General features: G+C 35.9%; 3 protein-coding genes and 1 non-coding gene across 8 annotated transcripts; 2 read left to right on the top strand and 2 right to left on the bottom strand.

The window, feature by feature from the left end:
* The first annotated feature begins 866 nt into the window (after nucleotides 1-866).
* Nucleotides 867-2,209, top strand: LOC125188709 (uncharacterized). Of its 4 annotated transcripts, none has more exons than XM_048085716.2 (4): nucleotides 867-986; nucleotides 1,371-1,457; nucleotides 1,551-1,663; nucleotides 1,746-2,209. In XM_048085716.2, exons 2-4 carry the CDS (start codon nucleotides 1,376-1,378, stop codon nucleotides 1,983-1,985), a joined length of 435 nt encoding a protein of 144 aa, XP_047941673.1. In that variant the 5' UTR covers nucleotides 867-986; nucleotides 1,371-1,375; the 3' UTR covers nucleotides 1,986-2,209. The 4 variants fall into 4 exon arrangements, with proteins under 4 accessions (XP_047941673.1, XP_047941675.1, XP_047941672.1 ...); XM_048085718.2 differs by having other exon boundaries at nucleotides 888-986; nucleotides 1,287-1,457; XM_048085715.2 differs by lacking the exon at nucleotides 867-986 and adding an exon at nucleotides 994-1,040.
* Nucleotides 2,210-2,273: 64 nt separating this feature from the next.
* On the bottom strand, nucleotides 2,274-5,815 carry LOC125188708 (transcription termination factor MTERF2, chloroplastic-like). The gene is made up of 6 exons (XM_048085714.2): nucleotides 5,139-5,815; nucleotides 4,296-4,704; nucleotides 3,406-3,621; nucleotides 3,115-3,222; nucleotides 2,762-3,036; nucleotides 2,274-2,667 (listed from the first exon to the last, which is right to left on the bottom strand). The coding sequence occupies exons 1-6, from the start codon at nucleotides 5,798-5,800 to the stop codon at nucleotides 2,397-2,399; spliced, it is 1,941 nt and encodes a 646-aa protein (XP_047941671.1). The 5' UTR covers nucleotides 5,801-5,815; the 3' UTR covers nucleotides 2,274-2,396.
* Nucleotides 5,816-6,179: 364 nt separating this feature from the next.
* TRNAQ-CUG (transfer RNA glutamine (anticodon CUG)) lies at nucleotides 6,180-6,251 on the top strand. Its single transcript has one exon. It is a non-coding gene; the product is annotated as a tRNA-Gln (tRNA).
* A 2,071-nt stretch (nucleotides 6,252-8,322) lies between these two features.
* Nucleotides 8,323-13,820, bottom strand: LOC125188699 (putative LRR receptor-like serine/threonine-protein kinase At2g16250). Of its 2 annotated transcripts, none has more exons than XM_048085703.2 (5): nucleotides 13,535-13,820; nucleotides 11,436-13,460; nucleotides 10,271-10,399; nucleotides 10,002-10,024; nucleotides 8,323-9,197 (listed from the first exon to the last, which is right to left on the bottom strand). In XM_048085703.2, the coding sequence occupies exons 2-5, from the start codon at nucleotides 13,379-13,381 to the stop codon at nucleotides 8,587-8,589; spliced, it is 2,709 nt and encodes a 902-aa protein (XP_047941660.2). In that variant the 5' UTR covers nucleotides 13,382-13,460; nucleotides 13,535-13,820; the 3' UTR covers nucleotides 8,323-8,586. The 2 variants fall into 2 exon arrangements, with proteins under 2 accessions (XP_047941660.2, XP_047941661.2); XM_048085704.2 differs by having other exon boundaries at nucleotides 11,436-13,408.
* Between the last annotated feature and the right edge of the window lie 6,237 nt (nucleotides 13,821-20,057).

Genomic DNA, 20,057 nt, shown 5'->3' with positions numbered 1-20,057 from the left:
ATATTATTATTTCAAGTTCTAAAATCACAAATTTATACAATAGCAATTCATTGTACCAATAACTTAAACATGAAATACAGTTGATAACAATGAAGCAAAAACTAACTATAAAGACAAATATCTTACAACAGAAACCCGATATTTTCACGAACAGTGAGAGAATCAAAAAGTGCTGCACTTTGAAAAACCTGTTACATTGGGCAGTAGATTCAAGAACTGTCTAGATTAGAATCACTGAAATAATTGAGGAGATGCAAACAATGTTATCTCACCAAGCCAATTCTTAGGCCAGATAGTTCCTCATCACTGATCAACCCGTGTCGTCTTTCTCGCGAATCAATACCTCACCCTAGTTGTTCATAATTAATGAGAGACCACAAGAAGACGAATCTCAGTCTAAATTAGCTTCTATCAATAATAATAATATCAGTATAAAGTACAACATAATACCAAATGAAAGGAACAAACTTGGAAGAATCAAGATTACCTTGTCTGGAGCAAGAAGCCCAGCCATAATCTTCAAGATGGTTGACTTGTACATCCACATACATATTTAAATTGATCTATTCATAATTTGACGACTATATAAATCCCAAAATTAGTAGGTTAGTGAGTAAGTGATAATGAATGTCATTAGTAGATTATTAATCATGAAAAAAGAAGAGTCATAGTATTTATATTTCATTTAGGTTACACAATATTTAAATTTAATATAGTAAGTATATTAGAATTTTTATTTATATTATCAATGGCTTTAATGTAAGTTATTCTCAAAACTTTCTTTTTATATATTTATAGATGTGGGCCCTTGTATTGATTTTTTAGCCCAACAAATGATCAATTTATTAAACCCAATATATCTTTCCCCAAATAAGCCCAATATGGTCATTTCCCAACGATCCCCAATCTCCATATCCGCCGGCGTCGTCTATTCAAATCGCCATCTCATCTTGGAAGGTTCTACACCGCCACTCATTTCATCACAGGTTTTCTTCCTCTTCAATTTTTTTTTTCGGAGGGGGCGGTTATGCCTTTTCCCGGTAACCCTTTAGGAAAATTCGCCACTGTTTGTTCTGTGCTTTCCTATAAGGTGTTTGATGAAATGTGTATTCCAAAAACAAATTGTAACCCTCTTTTTAACATTGGAGTTTATGAGAAGTATGGATTTGGAGACTGGCATCCTATTCCTCGCCTCCAATTTATGTCATCTTTCTGCATAAATGTGAATTCTAGCAACGTGATTTTTAGGTCACCTCAGCTTTATACGCTTTGTATTTCGATTTCAGCTATCTGATTTTGTTACTGCTAATTGGGGAGACATTTTCAAATTCAGAATTATTGACATTGATCACCATCTTATCCTGAATCAGACACCATGAATTCTGTTGCATCACTATACAGAAGATTAAGCATCAGGGATCTGATCTCCAGCACTCCTGTTTACAACTCCGCCACTGGTATTAACTTTATCCCTTTTTATGCAAAAATAGTACAATATGATTTTGGAATTTTGTCTTGGAACATAAATTTACACATTTTGGTGTCTGGAGAGGGATTGAGTCTGGTGCTGAGGCGATGGGCTAGCAAGAAAACGGCAGGATCCACTAAAAATGGCCGTGACTCGTTGCCCAAGAATCTCGGGGTCAAAAAGTTTGGTGGAGAGGTGAGAGCATTATAAGGGTGGAGACTTGATCTCAACTCTTGCACTTGAAACTTGATGAATTTCCCTTTCTGTTGATATGCAGAGAGTGATACCCGGGAACATCATTGTTCGTCAAAGGGGTACACGTTTCCATCCAGGAAACTACGTTGGCATGGGTAGAGATCACACCCTCTACGCCTTGAAGGAAGGTTGCGTGAAGTTTGAGCGCAACAAGCTTACTGGGCGCAAGTGGATTCATGTTGAGCCGAAGGAAGGCCATGAGCTGCATCCAGTTTATGCAAAGATGAGCGACATTGATGCTGCGACGAACACGGCAGCTTAGCTCAGGTTGTGTTCACCATGGTAATGCAGGCAAGCTTCGTCTTCTTTGGCGGAAATAGGCTGCTAACATTTTGAAAGCTTAAGCAAGTTTCGATTTTTGATTGTTTAGATGTAAAATGTTGTCAATGACAGCAGAACTTGACTGATATGCTTAATAGGGTGTGATATTGTCTCAGTTGAAATAACACACTTTGCAATAGTGAGATTTATTGTGTTGGTAGTGCATTTTTTTCATTTTATTAGGTTTCCATAATTATTTCATGGTGCTGCTGCTATATAAAGGGAAATATTTGGTAAACATATTTCCATTTATAATCTTATGTACAAGGAAGATCTGGTTGTGTATGTACATGATGCTGCTATTGAACTAATAACCACAATGTACAAATACAAATGAAGAATTCTCTTTTTGCTAATGCTCTGAATGATTTTCCAAGTCATCTGATACTTGAGAAACAGACATCATATCTGGTTGATCATCTTTTTCAGAATCTGATGCTAGTTCTTCACCTATAACAATACCAGATTCAAATCGCTTTCGTCTCTCTACTGCCTCCCTCACTCTCGTGTGAAATTCTTCATCCGAGCCCCCCAACATGTACCGAAGCTTGAAATTAACCCGATTCTCCACCATGATCCTGTGCCTAGGGATTATTCGCTCTTCAAGTGAATAGCTGAAAAACCTGGTGTGCCCTCAATAATCAGCAACTAACCACTGAAACTTATCCTCAGTGCTAATGTGTGTGTGTGTGTGTGTGTGATGATGCATAAGCATACCTTGGAAACTCAATGAGATCCTTCAAAGGTCGTATCATAGTCCTTCTCAAGTACTGGTACTTGGGGCGAAGGACGTCAATGTTGTAGCGAAGAAGCATGGGGAAATCCGTGATCATCTCCCCCAAAACAGGTAGCCTTATGCCAAGAGACAAGAAGTACTTGACATTGTGATCTAGCTTATGCACAATACTGCACCCTATGAGCTCCGGCCCTAGGGCTACTACTTTCCCAATGTTACGTTGAGAAACCCCTGCCCTTGTCAAGAGGAAGATCACCTGCCACAAGGATCCAGCGCCATCTGCCCATGTTTATTCATGTAAAATAAGTATACGAATGTAGGCTTGTGTACATACCACTGGTCGTATCTTCTTGTAGAGACTATATGTCATGAGAGAGGGAAATCTGGTAAGCATACTCCCAATCGCATCTTGCTGAACGCCTATATCCAGTAAGAATTGAACCTAAAAAACGAAACCTAATTGAAATTAGTCGCAGTACCATAGAATCTTCTTCAGCAACAATGTCTAAAGGCGACAGCAACCATACTAAACGAGTTCAATACGCTCGTGACAACTCTTGACAGGTCCGGCATTTGAAGATCGTACATTGCTAACGTAGTGAAGGTTATGCAACAAGAGGCATACCTTTGGTGCAATGGTGCTCTCCAAATCAATGCAAAATATGATTGGCTTGAACGTGAGGATTCTTCTCATGCCATCTTTTGAAATTCCGAGGTAATAAAAATACTTAACGAGAGGCTTCCATCTATCCTCGATGCTACAAGCCATCAGCTGTGGTTTGTGAGCTAATAATCTTCCCAAATCTTCATCACTGAGGCCAAACTCCTTCAGATATGCTGCCTGTAAATTGAATGTACAAACTCAGTTTGTAAGTTGCTAATATACAAAGAGATTCTTGAACATGAAAAGCTCAGTGTTAATCCGATTCACTCACCACCAAAACAAGAGTCTATACAACACATTACTGATTAAATTTCTCATACAAGGGCATTAACTGTTCATGACTGATAACATACGTTGTCGATTATTTTTATCCTCATCACAAGGATTCCTCTACTCCTAGCCCTTTCAAGAGGATATGAATCAAGTACGTTATCTCAAATTTTTGAAATAATGAAGAACCTTAGGATATCCCAAGTTTCTAATCCATCTTAGTAATCAACGGGTCAATCTATACTACTTTTATCTATCCAGACTAATCCTCGTAAATGTATAAACAAGTACTGCAAGTTTAGTACTAGCATATTGCAAAAAAAACTGACTAGTTAGTACCTTCAGCTTCATCTCCTACACAGAGACCGCTCAACCTTGATCACTCAAAGAGTATACCAAAAATCATTTTCATCCCTTTTTGACCCAAATTTGATGTTCTTTACACTTCCAACACCAAATCAATCGAAACAAGGCATCGCCGAATAAATTTCTCATAATGCATAAACAACTAGTGCAAGGTTAATAGCAAACAATATATAATTGCCTCGTAATGCAAAAGAAATCAGGTAGTTAGTAAGTACCTTCTGATTCATCTCCTCCATAGAGAAGTATCCGATCACCTTTGGGCAGTCATAAAGCATGGTACCGAAATCATTCTTATTCATCCCCATATTCAGATAGAACTCAGCGCGTGACCTAAGCTCGTCCATGCTAAAAGCCAGTATCTCAGGACACCTGCTAACCACATACCCCATCCAGTCCTTCCTCACTCCGTTATCCTCCAAATAATTCACAAGTTCGTCAAACTCCTCCATGCTGCGTTCCAACACGTTCCCACCAGCCCGTGTCAATGTGACTCCTATATACCTCCCATTCACATGGATCGTCTTCAGCCATTCTGCCAGACGCCTTATGTGATCAAGATCCCCTTTTGATGCAACTATAAGCTTCCCTATTTGAGGGTATGATAGAGAATTATGCTTCAACCACCTACACGAAATTTGGAGTTTGAAACTAAGTCATTCTCTTGAATGAGGCATCCATTATACAACACCAATTCTTTCGAGATGGTAAACAAGTTAAAACGTGCACCAAATCATTTAGCTTACTACTCTGACACACTAACTACACTAAATCAAGATGGTAAACAAGTTAAAACATGCACCTAAATACATGAATTTTCACCATTTATTTTGCACATGAACTAAAAATTATTCTTTCAAGATACACGAACTTTCAGTTGTTCACGGTTGTCACTTGCCTCCAAATTAAAACCGAGGTGGATGCCCAAACGACGTAGTTGAATGAGTATGCATTAAATTATTTAGCTAATTTTTCATAACACATTAAGTAGACCAAATAAAAAAAGCTAACTTTTTTAGTTCAAGCATGAATAATATAAGTTGTTTCAAGAGTGTTTCTACCGTATAAGTGGCACAACTCCACATTCTCGAATGAAACACTCTACACGAAAATTATACGAAGCCTGCGAAAATTGAGGCAGCTCCTTCATCGAAACCGCCTTAATCATCACATAGTCGATGAATTCAGGTATGGTGGAAACCAAATTGTGGCAATAAGTGATCCCAAATTTGCCCTTTTTCATCGCCTCTTTGAAAGCCTGGGCAGTCACTTTCCTCCTAATCTGGAGCGCTCTCACGAGCATTTCATCATCCACCTCATTGGCATTACTACCGGAGCCGTTTCTCAAAACGCTATTCACGAGCTGGGAAGAAGGGTTGGAGTAGATTGAACCGGGAAATTGAGGGGTCCTCTTGGTTTGCAGCGAAATCTCGAGCAATTTCTCCTTGTCTTGCTGGAGAAGCGGGAGGTGGGGTTCTTGATTTTGTTCGTAGGGGATGTGGGGGGAGAGGTGGCGGAGGAGGAGGGCGGCGGAGCGGGCGTTGTGGGTGCGGAGAGAGTGAGTTTCGGTGGTGGATGGGGGGTCGTTTTCTGGGGATTCGAGGCGGGAGGAGGAGGAGATGGGGAGGATGAGGTGGCGCTTGGAGGTGGAGGGTGGAGGGAGGGAGTTGCGGGGGTTTTGGAGGTGGAGGAGGGCGGAGAGGTGGTGGTGCGACGCCAGCATTTTGGCAGTGGATAGAGCGGGATTCAAACTGTTATTTCGATTGTACCTTTGTTGGGATTAAAAATATAAAATCATATTTTAACTAGTACTACTACGGTACTACCTAGTGAGGAACAAATTATATTAGTGTGAGGATGTGTTTTCTAGTAATACTCCTACTATATTTTTTATTATTATTATCTTCTGCAAAATGTCAATTTATTTTAAAAAATAAATATCGGCTTCAAAAATGACGATACCCAGATTTCAGAAAATTATTGCAATGAAATACGAAATAAGCAACAAATTAGTGTAACTGAGGAATATGTTGTTGATCAAATTAAATAGTACTAGTAACAACTAATATACTTTAAACCTAAATATGTGGCTACAACAAATTGGTCCTATGGTCTAGTGGTTTGGACATTGGACTCTGAATCCAGTAACCCGAGTTCAAATCTCGGTAGGACCTTGTGTTTTTGGTTAATTAACAAATGTAACAAATGAAACTTATTTTGAAGAAAATAAATTACGTATTACATTTCCACACTTCTATTTTTTATTCATATTTTTGTATCATCTTTTATTTTTGTTCTTATCTTATACTCCCTATAATTATCAAATGAAACTTATTCTGAACTAACTTACTTCCTCTACTTTCGAGCAATACTTACATTCCCACTTCCCCCTTCAGTCTTCTCTTGCATGGATCTGCAGAATTCCACTCCTACGAAAAATAGAGAAATTAGGTGTGAAATATGGAATGGAAGAAGTTATAGAGAGAGAGAATGTTTGGAGGCTTTGAGATGGATATAGTACTATGAATTATGTAAGGGTTTTTGACCTTAAAAACCATAAACTTTTCCCGAATTCCGGTTTTTCCCACCAACTTTAAAATTTGTTTTTAAAACCACAAACTTTCGATCCGTTTGCTATTTACCAACTTGACCCGAATACCAAATCTCAGGCGCAAAATTGTCCAATGTGGACAATCGGAAATATGACTGTGTAATGGTGTTATTTTCTGAATTAAAACTTAAAATTAAATAAATAATCTTCAAAAGAATTTATGGAGATGCAATTTGCAATTTTCGAGATCCCCAATCTGCAAATTTTGAAAAATAATCTTCAACCAATTTTTGCAAATTCTCGAGCTCCTCAATTTGCAAATTTCGATCAAACGCATTCACGCTTCTACCGGCCAAAACTCTTTCCCATCTCTGCCGCAATTCTCTCTCTCAGCCGAGCAGGGCTGCCGCCTCCGCCGAATTCAAGGCAGCTTGAACAGATGCAACCGCCTCCGTTTTCAACCTTACCGGAGATGCTCACGACTAGCCTCCGTTCTAGCTCCTGTTCAAATGGTTGCTAGTGCTCACGACTAACCCGCCGGAGATGCTCCCGCCTCCGTTATGCTCTATCTCTTTGTTCTCTTTCGGTCTGGTTGCTAGTTTTGTAGATGGCGCCGCTGACTATGCGGCTGAGGCGTTCGAGTCAAAGTAGTTGAGGGGGGGATGATTGAGTTTGAGGAAGGAGGGTGTCAAATGGGAATAATGGAAAAAAAAGTGTGGGAAATGAGAATATGACAAAATAGTTGGCATTGCCAAATAGGACTCCCTTTATGATTTTACTGCCAAATGGGATTAAAAATGACAAATAGATCAGCGGGGTTCACCTTTGACCCGCCGTGGGAAGAAGCACACGAATTGAAAGTTCGTGGTTTTAAAAACAAATATTAAAGTTGGTGGTAAAATCGGAATTCGGGAAAAGTTTATGATTTTTAAAGTAAAACCAATTATGTTATGGGGTATATATAGGCTTGAAAAAATTTTAGATGCTGTAGGAAATTAGGAATTGAATCCTACAAGAAATAAAAGAGTTTGGAGACAATAATTTCTTTCATTTCCTTGAATTTCCGTCTAATTTTTGTCAACTTTTGATTGCTTTGCGCAATGTTCGTAGAAAGGTCATAACTTTCTGTATAGAATTCTCATTGAGGCATTCAAGATATTCACGCAAAACTCTTTCAAATACGAAGAGAATGGCATGCATTAATGACTAATTAAACTTTAATATTACTAGAAATATTGGCTCTAACTAAGACGGCGGCACCGAACATTAGTTTTTACTATTTTGTAGTAGTACCTATTTTTAAAGTCTTTTTCTATACTTTCTCAACAAACACGTCAAAATACTAAAATATAAAAATATACTGTATATAATAACGGATATAATATGCATGATTGAAATTCAAAACAGGCCGAATCTAGATCTTAATAAAACATGCAAAAATCCGTGTTTATCAATATTTGCACATACAATGCACAAATACACACAAAACACACTCTCATACTGCAATCAATGCACATACACACAAATGCACAAACACACACACATACTGCACACACCTTGCACCATTTCATCCCCTCGTTCCATTCTGTCGTATCACGGATACAACACTATGCTTTAAATCTGAATCTCAGTCTCACACAAGAAAACAGCCATCATCCCCTAACACATTCACATAAGAAATAACACAATCACAATAAATCTCGACTCCAAACTCGGATTTATAGAGTGCAAAAAATTGTAGTTCTCCTTCAACTTCTAGAAAGAGAGATGTAACTTAAATAAACTAACACAAAAAATATGTGGTTTTTTCTCTACCAAGAAACAAGCCAAACTAAGCAACAAAAAAATGGTGGGTTTACCAATGCCACCCCAACCCAGAGGAGAATGAGAATGTACTGGGGCAACACCATCACCACGTTATTTCCAAAGAATAAACAACATTGTTGCCTCCTCCGGCCCTACTCCCTCATCCCCTCCTCTTCGTCTAGAGGCTCCGGGAATATCTCCCTCGAGTGCCTCCTAGCCGACGAAGAGTGCCCGTTGCCGTTGGCATCTCCGTGCGGGCCGCTCCCTTGCGACCCCGTCGTCCCCGACTGCTTGAAGCTGCTCGGGCCCTCCATCTTCTGACTGGCTGGTACGTTCGCCACGTCAATTGAGCTCTGCCGCCAGCTTCCGAACACGGCGGCGTTCCATGACCCTCTCGACGAGGTCGTCCTCAGCCTCTCAGAGCCGCTGTTGTCTTCCCTCACTACCTTGAGAGGGTTTTCCAGGGCTTTTAAGATGTACCGCATCAGCGGCCGTCTTGTGGGCTTCGGGTTTAGGCACGATCTTGCGACAATCGCCATCGCCCAGACCTCCTCAAGTAGATCCTCGTCTATGATTAGCGACGGGTCCAGGATGTTCGTGACGAGCTCCTTGTCGTATATACTGATGTAAGGCAGCGTCATTTCCAACCAGTCCTTCATGGCTGCGTCGGAGGATGAGCTGATGCCAAGTTTACCAGTGACAAGCTCGAGCAGAACCTTCCCAAAGCAGTATACATCATACGCGCATATCGCGTTGGGCGTACCTGGCAATTTTTGCACAAGAGATTCAGATGATATAAAGTAGAAACATATTAAGGTGTTTATCAAATTGAGATTCAAATTTACTAGAAACATGTTTACATTTCCTCTACCGGTGATGAAACGTTCAACATCTCGTATACTATTTCCTTATTACATTCATTATATATAAATACACTGATTGACATAGTCCAAAAACTCAAGTAAGTGCACAAACCATGCACATAGGTCGGGTTAGCCTGTACCCTACCCAAATCCGAACCAAATTTGACGCACACAGACTCAATTTTATCCAAACTCAACTCCTGGCTTAAAATCATGATCCATTTCATAAAAGCAACACTTCTAATAAATAAGAGTTATACTTTAAACAAATAAAAGTTACCATATGTGATTGTTGTCATAAAAAAGTACTAACTGTCATAAAAGAAACAACTATCATTAATATAAATGATTATGTGGAAAGTAGTTATCAAAAAATAACTAACATCATTAGATAAAAGTTATCGTTTAAAGAGTGAACTACAAAATTATTTTCAGTGTCTAATGAAAAAATATCACTAGAGGTCTTTGTAGAAAGGTTTACCCTGACCGGAGGTTCTGAATCGTAACCAACTATGAATTTAGCCGTTGAACAAGAAGTAAACTAAAATCCCAGCAGCAAAAACCAAAACATCGGCAAGGACCACATTTAAAATGTTCTTAAAGTTTGCAAAACTCATGTAGCATAGGAGGGTAGCATACAAACACACAGATATACTAAGTAAGAAAAAGAACGAAGAAATAAATAAAACAGAAATTAGGTATACCTGAAGCACCTGAATCCGTCGTCCTGCATAAAAGGAATTAAAAGATCAGCACAATATAACAACATAAACAATATTTCAAATACACCATTATCAATCTTTTCTTTTTCGGATAATAATTCTAACTTTTGATTACAATATGAGCCAAACCTATTATAGACATTTAAGATGATAATAATAATGATAAATGATATGTGAAATGGTATAAAAAAGGGTGAGGATCATTAAATTTACTATACTAAAAAATGAATCAGCAAAGAGTAACTACTCACTGTGGCAAGCGCAGCAACCTCGTGATCCGATTCTGATGAATTTCACCTTCTTGAGCACAAACCTCGCTTAAACTTCCGAGTCGTACTTCGAATTTATCATCAAGAAGGATGCTACTGGCTTGGACATCCCTTAAAAAAGAATACAGCAGTTATAAATTAGATCATTTCGGAGAGAGATGTAGTGCACATTTTCATAGAATTGGCATTAGCAATATTCACACCCATCAACAAATTAAGCTTGCAAAATTTCTCAGAATCGGCAGTAGTGCTATTCACATTCATCAACAAATAAGTATAACAGTAACTAAAAAGATTATTTTGCTAAGAAAAGGTAGTCTTGGAAACTGTATATCCTCCCTTGCTCATTTTCCTTTTCTACTCGTTTAAGCTGAGAGTGTACATGGTTAAATTAATTTTTTCAAACCTTGCAGGCAAGCACATAGACACCATTAAACCATCAAGAAATCTAAGATGAATAAGGGACAAGTTCGATGGAGTTACATATACAACTCACCAAGATAAGCATACGTATTTAATTCAGAATCAGTAAAGCAGAATTAACACTTCTCTCTCTCTCTCTCACACACACACACACACATTTCACCAACTTTCCAATTGGTTATGGCATTCAGGTTAATTCATGTCCATTTGAGGATAAAAGCCAATAAATGGTTGACATAAATGAGTGTCATCTTAAACTAGATTCGAGCAATCAAATACGGAGACAGAATGAAATGCTAAATAAAACCTACATTTGCCATAAATGCCTAAAGCGAATCCATGCATTTTTCCAGGTCGGAAGCATGCAGTTATTTATGTGGATGCATATATTTCACAAGGTAAATTCTTAGTGACAAAAATATGGTATGAAACGTGTCAACCATGTTCCTATTCTAAAAAAAAGACGACTTATTTTCTGGTTAGCACATCTGTGCTGATTCACTTTATCGACACCGGGCACCAAGAGCGCATACAAGAAAAGATAATAAATGATCCTCTTTGATGTGTGTTTGGCAGATAGCTATATCACTCATTTAATTCGCATTAATCAGCAACCATTGCTCGCAAACATTGAAATTTTACTGTTAAAATGAACATATATCTAAGAATGATAATGCAGTTGGGATGTACGCAAAGTTGCAAACACGAATGAGTTGTAAAGTACCGGTGAACAAGTGGCGGAACACATTCATGATGTAGGTAACAGAGACCCTCTGCAGCTCCAATCGCGATTTTGAGTCTGGTTATCCAATCCAGCGACTGTAAGCCATCTTCCGTATCTGCTTTCTTGAATAAAGAGCTAGGCAGGTCCCCATTTGGCATGTGTTTGTAAACAAGAAACTTCTCGTTCTCATTCTCCAAGCAATGCCCTAAGAGGGGTACGATTCTAGGATGGGAAATTCGGCTGAAAAGGTCCAATTCCGACATGTAAGATTCCTTTTTGGCGGACGAATCCAAATCTACCCTTTTCACCACCACAGGAATCCCACCTTCAAGCAGCCCACGGTAAAGGTCTCCTGAATGACCATTCTTCATTAAATTAGCATCATTGAATTCACCCGTGGCTTGGAGAATCTGCTGGTAAGTAAATGCATCTCCAAGATTCGAAAAATTTAATGATGCGCCGGGTGGAGGAGGGCTTCCACCTGCTGGAACTGGCCCCACACTAATACCTCTCTGGTTAGGCGTCCCTGTCTTGCGCTTGCATATAAAGCACAGCACAATTATAAATATCACCAGCGCAATCAGTCCAACACCTCCAAACACAGAAGCCAAAATGAGAGCTTTGTGGTCCTTCTTGTCGGATTTTGGAGGAGGTGAAGGAGGGGCGCTCGGCTCCCCAAAATTGTCGAATACCAAATTTCTTTCAGCATAGAATGTGGCGCATTCCATTCTGCTCCTCTGATTACTCGAGTTTCGGAGGCAGTTCATGCCAAGCGCCGTGCTGCCATGTGCAGAAATAGGAACTGAACCCTCGAAAAAATTCCCTGACATGTCAATAAAACTAAATCTCCTAACTACAGGCGTAATATTTCCATAAAACGAATTCTGAGAGATGTTAGCTACAGCGCTACTAGCATTAACTCCCGCACTGACATTAAATGGCAGCATTCCCGTAAAGTTATTCGCAGACAAATCAAGGAATTCCAACGAGGGTAACGACCACAGCAGATCAGGAACGCCGCCATTGAATTGATTCCTTCCCAAAACGATAAACTTTAGTCGAGTCAAAGAAGGAAACAAATTATCAGGCAACGGCCCCGAAAGCAAGTTGTCACCAACTACCAACCGTGACAAGTTCCTCAAACCTCTCAAATCCAGGGGCAGGGAACCCGACAAAGAGTTGGATCCAAGATCAAGATCAACCAAACTAGAAAGATCACCGAGCTGTGGAGGTATCGAAGACGACAAGATATTCCCTGATAGATTCAGATACCTCATCCTTGAGAATCTCCCAATCCCAGGAGGAATCTCCCCAGACAAGCGATTCAACGACATATCCAGCACAGTGAGGTTCCGGAGATCAACAAGAGGTACTGGAATCAAGCCGGTAAGTGCATTCCTCGAAAGATCAAGCACAGACAGGCCATCCAACTGACCTAAACTCGAGGGAAGGGCACCAGTAAGATCATTGGTAGAGAGATACAGCTCAGCCAAGCTACTCAAATTCCCAAGGGTTGATGGAATTGAGCCATTGATGAAACAAGACCTAAGATCAAGCACTCGGAGGGATGCAACCCCCAGCCCCATCCACTCGGGAATCGGGCCAGGGAGGGCGAAATTGGAGGCGTTGAACGACGCCAAGAAGGTCAAATTCCGAAGGGCATCAACTGAAAATCGAGGGTTTAGACTCCCCCTCTTAGTTCTCCTAAAGCCAGAGATGTTGATTCCTGAAACGCTGCCGTTTAAGCATTGGATTCCGACCCAACCAGTGCAAGGGTCGGATTTAATCGGCCACTCTCTCGACCTCAACCCTAATGAAGATCTCAACTGAAGCAAAGCGAATCTCTCCGCCCTAGAAATCTGGAATTGCTGCTCTAGTGTGCAGCCAAACAGCAGAAAAAAGAAAGCTGAAAAAATGTAAACTGCTCTGCTCAGGCGATCCACCATTTCTGCTCAAGGTTCATTGAGCTAGGGCTATGCCGATGCGGGTATACATAAGCAAGTGAGGAATCGTTCGCGTATGCATCTTGGCGCGCATTAAAGGAAAACAGCTATGATTAATAAATACTAAGCAAATAAGCTTTGTTGGCAAGCGCTTACCTTTACTGATGGACAAAAATAGAAGAAATTGTGATTTGATTCCCTCTTCAGAGCTCAACCAAAAGTATATTCACTTTCTCTCTCCTATTTCAGTTTTGCTTTCGTCGACGACGGAGGAGAGAGAAAGGGGGAATTTTTTATGAAGAGTCAAATTGTTTTTGGGTTTGTAGTTGGACAGAGGAGAAAATGCAGAACAGTATTTACTAATTCTCTCTCTAATTAACTCTGCTGCGCAGTAAAACTCTCCCTTTTTCCTTCTCTCTCCTCACCTTTGCAACCATCTCCGGCGGTGGCTGATACAGCTTCTATCGGGTCGGGTCGGGTCGGGTCGGGTCATTTAAAATTAAATGCTTGAAACGGCGTCGGATTAGGGTGGTGCGGTGTGCTGATCTGCTATTTGGAATTTTCTAATTGTTGTCTTTTCCCATTTTTCAAATTAGGTTAATGAAATTGAATTCTTTCTATTGTTTGTGGAATTTATTTTATCAAATTTAAGTGGTCTTTTATTTTATTATTTAATTTCGAATGCTCTAGTACAAACAATTCATGAGCTAATATATTGAAGTGGAGTACAATACAGTACTAAATATGAAACTAAATAAAAGCAAAAAGTGAGAGTACGATTATTCTTTTTAAGATATGTCAATTGATAAGTCGATTTGTCTATTTAAGATAAATTGTTGGTACATAAGAGTAATTAACTAAATTTGAATTAATCATAAAAAGGATTTTATTTACAATATTAGCTTATGGGGCGAATCCACAAAATTAATGTACATTAGACCAAAATATCACAGCTAAGTTATGTATGGACATAACATTTTTGTTGAGGTAATCTTACTATGTGCACAGATAATCATACGAAATTGAAAAATATAAATAACCTAAAAAACTTGTATTAAATTTAAATTAAAATTATACGGTTTGAAATAGAATTTTATTAAATTTTCAGGTACGATATTACTGAACTTTTTTTAGACTTCAAATGATTGCCAGCTAAGTCTGGAAATGACTGATAATGGAGTAATTATGATTTACTATCTACTACATTCCACAATAAAATAAGTATCACATTTTGGCATTTCGGTTCGTCCCATAATAAGAGTTATATTTCATTTTTAGCATGAATGATGAGTAGACTTTACATTTAACCAACCAATTCTACTCACATTTTTTATATAAAACTAATATATATATATAAGTGAGACTCATAATTCACTAACTTATTCAACCTGTTTTTCTTTACATTTTTTAAAACTCGTGCCCACACTAAATGTGACATTTAATGTGAGACAGAGGTAGCATTTATTTATTTATTAAATGAGTAAATGAATTTAAATTTAGAGACTATACCACGAAGATCTCGAACCAAAAATCTTTATCACCGGACATTAACCTCTCTATCATTAGGCTATCTCACGCATGGAGTAATTATGATTTATGAGCAAAGGTTTGGAATTTAATTTATTTATTTTATGTAAGAATTACTAGTTTTTACTTGCCAACCAGAAATTGCATTAAAAGATCAGAGTAAATCAGGTAATCATACTCGAGCTCCTAATAATTATTGCCTATCATTAACAATTTCACAACCGTTTTTATACGAATTATTTGGTGGAAATTTAATGGCAGACATTAATAACGTTAAATGTTCTTCATGTTTATATACACTTACCTAAGTAACTACTTTTGTTGGAGACAATTATATTAATCACATGTTTTGTTGGAGACAATTATACTAATCACATGGAATTTGTAGCAAAAACATACTTAGGGTGTGGGAGATAATAGAGGCATTATGATATCCGGTTAATGATTTAATATATAGATTTAAAGGAATGTGAAGAAGTGTTGTAGAAAAAAATTGTGGCATGTTAATCTCTTTTTTTTAATGCTATAATAAAAATACGTGTAGAATAAGTTAATATAATAAGTATGAATTTATTTATAAAATATACTAAAAGTGAAATAAAATATGTACTGAGACATTCTGAAAAAAACAACAAACTAGATCATTTGATGGTGCGGGGAGTAATATTTTAGCCGTATGTATAACATGAGTATAAACGTATAATTTCCTTTTATAGTAGATAGCCCGACGTATCTTCTACGAAGTACTTAATACTCCATGTGTCCTTGGTTAATAATCTATTTTTGTCATTTTGTTCCGTCAACAATCATTTCTAATTTTTGTAATATGGCCCACCAATTTCGCTCTCATAATCATTCGGTTCCAATATGATAGAGTCGTATTCTTATTTTGGATTTTTTAATATAATAGAATAATTTCCATTCTGGACAAAAGTTAACATTATCTCTTATTTTATTCACACTTCTATTTAATATATTTTCAATATTGGACAAAAGTTAACATTATCTCTTATTTTATTCACCCTTCTATTTAATATATTTTCAATTTTTTCACTTATATTTTATCTCTTCATATAAATTTAAAATTGTTATTTGCATGGTTTGAGTTATAAAATTCAAATTACGCCTACCAAAGATTCGAAAACACATTCGACGTCTATAAAACAATAATGTTCAAATGAGATTTACATGTCAAATTTTCTACTTTATTGTCATGGACCAAAATCAAACATCTCATTTTCTCTCACTGATATTTTTTTTAATCAAGACATTATATGGGTGAGGGGTTAGGCAGACCCAAACTTGATTTTATTTTACTTTTTCGGTGCTAGTAGAATGTATAGTCCATTGACAAGGGTTTAGATCAAACCAAGGTGTATCACTCAACAATGGATTCAACAACGCAATGATATTATTTTGGATTATGTTGCATTTTCCTCTTAATTAAATTATTGTTTGGGTGAGATTTTTAATTTTTTTTAATATTATATCCAATGGTATGTCCATAGCTATTGTTTGATCTTTGGGACGACGTTGGAGGCAAACGGAGGAGGCCTACATGGAAATTTTTAAGTCTGCATAAGGGAACATCAGTCGCGTATTGACGGGGTCAACCCCTGGATCTACCACTGATCGTATCGTTGTTATATAAATGTTTATAAAGTGGTATGTTTTTGTATCAAATCTGTAAGTTGGAATTTAATATACGTTATTGGTGGAATTTTGAAAAAAATTCTACCATTGATATCTTCGAAATCTTATCTTTTTTACACGAAATCTTTTTGAGTTTTTAAACAACTGTAAAAGTTAAATATAATTGAAAAGGCTAAAAAATGAATCAACTAATCTTAAACAATTAGTTCTTATTTGGTTTGAATTCGATATTAAGATTGTTTGTTGGATGGTTTGAATTAGAAAATTCAAACTATGCCTACCAAAAATTCGAAAACATACTCGAGGTCTATAAAACAATAATGTTGAAATGATATTTACATCGTAAAAATGACTCAAAATCTCACCGACGAATTAAAATAAGTAAATAATGTTGATAAGAAAAAATGAGATAAGAAAGGAGAGAGATAAATATGTTTGACTTAAAGGAATCATATTTATTTTTATTTGCCTCAAATTTGACTATTTTAAATACAAAGTCTACTAACAATTAACAAGAAATTAATTGACATAACCATTATTATTATTATTATTATTATTATTATTATTATTATTATTATTGTTGTTGTTGTTGTTATTAGTATTATTTTAAAGATGATCAACAAAAAGTTCTCCATTTAAGTAATTTAAATTAAACTTATTTTCAGTAGAGAATTATTTGTTTTTAATCTTGTGGTCATACTTTCTATAGTTTCCCGATAATCGATTTTCATTTTTATACGTATAAATTGTCATCCATGACCATAAATATTAAATACAACGCGCTCATTTACTCTGGAAAAGGACGTAGTAATCGAAAAATTAAATGCAGTTGTTCGAAATATTTAATATCCATGTTATTTTGTTGAGAATATTTGTTAAGAATAGAAAATGTATGGACTGATTTAAAAAGTCTTATAGAATATTATTCTTTTCTTTTCTGGAATGTAGTAATAAAGAGGTCTCATACAAAGTCCAAGCTGGCTATAACGATATCATAAATATTCAATTATATCCATTTGCCATTTTCATAATTAAATTTTTAGAAGTGGTGTATATTTGTTATTTAATTAACTTTTAATTTAATTTAAGTTATAGTAAATTAAATTAAATACCCCTTACCCACCGAGTAACTCAATACAGATTTGATAGGTTCAAATCTATGACCTTTATAATGGTTGTACTAATATTTCACCACAAGTAAAATTGTTCAAATTTCATTGTAAGCACTGACAAAGTTAGCTAGGAGTAATAGAATATGACTCCAATGAAAACTTTAATTGGTTGCTGGATACAACAATATAATTGTAATTGTAAATTTCAACCATACATAAGATTCTTTGGAAGAAAACAAGAGTTGGTTAGAATATTTTTACTTGCTTAAAAACAAGAGAAATTAGTGAAATGAACCTATCTATTAAATGTTTTTGGTCTATTACATATATGTGCATCCTTAAAAGTCAAACTCTATTATCTACTCTAGTAATATTAATACATAGTAATCGCAACTTATTAATTAATTAGTAGACGGTTCTATACAAATATAAAATTAATACAATTAGATTAGAGATAATAACAATTCGATCTTCACAATACCGACCAATTGAATTGATAAATTTGAATATCACATGATGATTTTAGAAAATTAACTATTTATGAGTACAATAAACTACACAATCTTGTTTGCTCATATATATATATATATATATATATATATATATATATATATATGTATGGATGTATTCTTTGGAAGAAAACAAGAGAAAACAAGAGTTGGTTAGAATATTTTTACTTGCTTAAAAACAAGAGAAATTAGTGAAATGAACCTATCTATTAAATGTTTTTGGTCTATTACATATATGTGCATCCTTAAAAGTCAAACTCTATTATCTACTCTAGTAATATTAATACATAGTAATCGCAACTTATTAATTAATTAGTAGACGGTTCTATACAAATATAAAATTAATACAATTAGATTAGAGATAATAACAATTCGATCTTCACAATACCGACCAATTGAATTGATAAATTTGAATATCACATGATGATTTTAGAAAATTAACTATTTATGAGTACAATAAACTACACAATCTTGTTTGCTCATATATATATATATGGATGTATTCAAATCTATCTTTTGTCCTTTTTCCTTCTTAATCCTAGTCCCACGATTTTGTCATCTGACGATTAGATTAATGCCACATGTCATTTAATAATGCACATTTTCATTCTAATAATGCATTGATCCAAGGGCTGAGATTAAGAAGGAAATAGAACACTTAGGGTGCAAAGGAGCCTAACGCACCCCTATATATATATATATATTTGTATCTCAACTTAAGAAATATCCATTTTTTGTACAAAAATAAAAGTATATATTCATCCATTTTTGTCATGTGTATTTTTTAATCTTTATTTGCCCGACTAAATAGTGTGTGAAACATAATTGCCCTAGGGAAAATTGACATTTTCCCACCATATCAGTAGTTTGATATGTTTGTATATACAATTTCTTTTCTCTTTTTAATTACTACTATTTATAAATGAAAAATGGATAAGTAGGCAACACGTCTTAGTCAGATTATTTATAATGTCAGAATGATAAATAGAAGTGCAATATTTGTCAGTTCATTTATGATTATTTCTGTAGAGTTTGCGGAGAAAGTGATGCACAATATATTTATGCAATTGAAATATTGTAGTAGTTGACAATAAACGAAGAAGAGAAATGGTTCCCTCAATTATTATGGGCGAAGACAATAAAAGTAAAATAAATCATTGCTTGATTTATAAAATGCAGAAACTAATTATCTGGTAAATAACTTCAGAAAATAATTATTTTCCCCGGCTATTGATAAATACATGGCTGCGTTATTAATTGACGATAAATTAATTATTCATAAAATTGCAACATTGTCAGGACTAAAACTTAATTATTGATGTTATAGTAGTATGATATACGCTTCAATTTGTTTGCTTGGACATTCTATAATTATATTGCGTGTTGAATTAATTTATCAGTGATGTGGACTAAATAATTATGAAAAACATGTAGACCTCATAAATAGTTTCTATCCATTTAGACCAATGTTTATATTAAATCAAATTGAGATTTTTTTTGAAGAAAAAGGTTATAATGCCATAAGTGGAAAGGGCAGGATTAACTTAGTGCAAGCTTTTCAGAATAATCTTTTATTTGGTAATAGTAACATTTTTGTGCAGTGGCCTTACTATAGTACATAAAATATATAGTGTATATTTATGGATTCGATTTTTTTAAAATTGTCAAACACTATTTGTGAGTGAACTCCACTATATAATAATAACAATGTGGTTGGAATTAATTAGCACATATATATGTGATAATGTCCTAGTACAATATTATCGTATCATGCATCATCATTCATGACTCATTATAATTGCCAATTAATTAAGCCTCGCCCTTATTATTTGGATATAAAATAGTTCAACATTTAAAATGTTTTAATAGTGCCTCAAT

The sequence above is a fragment of the Salvia hispanica genome, chromosome 5, assembly GCF_029641045.1.
Source record: "Salvia hispanica isolate PSC_SH4W2 chromosome 5, Shi_PSC_v1, whole genome shotgun sequence".
In the NCBI taxonomy this organism is placed as follows: domain Eukaryota; kingdom Viridiplantae; phylum Streptophyta; class Magnoliopsida; order Lamiales; family Lamiaceae; genus Salvia; species Salvia hispanica.
Note: the sequence above shows the minus strand (reverse complement) of the source record. Positions and strands in the feature narration are given on the sequence as shown.

Excerpts from the sequence above, each read along its gene's own strand:
- LOC125188709 (XM_048085715.2), top strand. Across the intron at positions 1,458-1,550 it reads TGTTTACAACTCCGCCACTG|AGGGATTGAGTCTGGTGCTG; the intron begins GTATTAACTTTA and ends TGGTGTCTGGAG. Across the intron at positions 1,664-1,745 it reads TCAAAAAGTTTGGTGGAGAG|AGAGTGATACCCGGGAACAT; the intron begins GTGAGAGCATTA and ends GTTGATATGCAG.
- LOC125188708 (XM_048085714.2), bottom strand. The coding sequence starts at position 5,800 with ATGCTGGCGTCGCACCACCACCTCTCCGCCCTCCTCCACCTCCAAAAC. Across the intron at positions 4,705-5,138 it reads GGAGTTGTGCCACTTATACG|GTGGTTGAAGCATAATTCTC; the intron begins GTAGAAACACTC and ends AATTTCGTGTAG. Across the intron at positions 3,037-3,114 it reads ACAAGAAGATACGACCAGTG|GTGATCTTCCTCTTGACAAG; the intron begins GTATGTACACAA and ends TCCTTGTGGCAG.
- LOC125188699 (XM_048085703.2), bottom strand. The coding sequence starts at position 13,381 with ATGGTGGATCGCCTGAGCAGAGCAGTTTACATTTTTTCAGCTTTCTTT. Across the intron at positions 10,400-11,435 it reads GTTCCGCCACTTGTTCACCG|GGATGTCCAAGCCAGTAGCA; the intron begins GTACTTTACAAC and ends TTCTTTTTTAAG. Across the intron at positions 10,025-10,270 it reads AGGTTGCTGCGCTTGCCACA|GACGACGGATTCAGGTGCTT; the intron begins GTGAGTAGTTAC and ends CCTTTTATGCAG.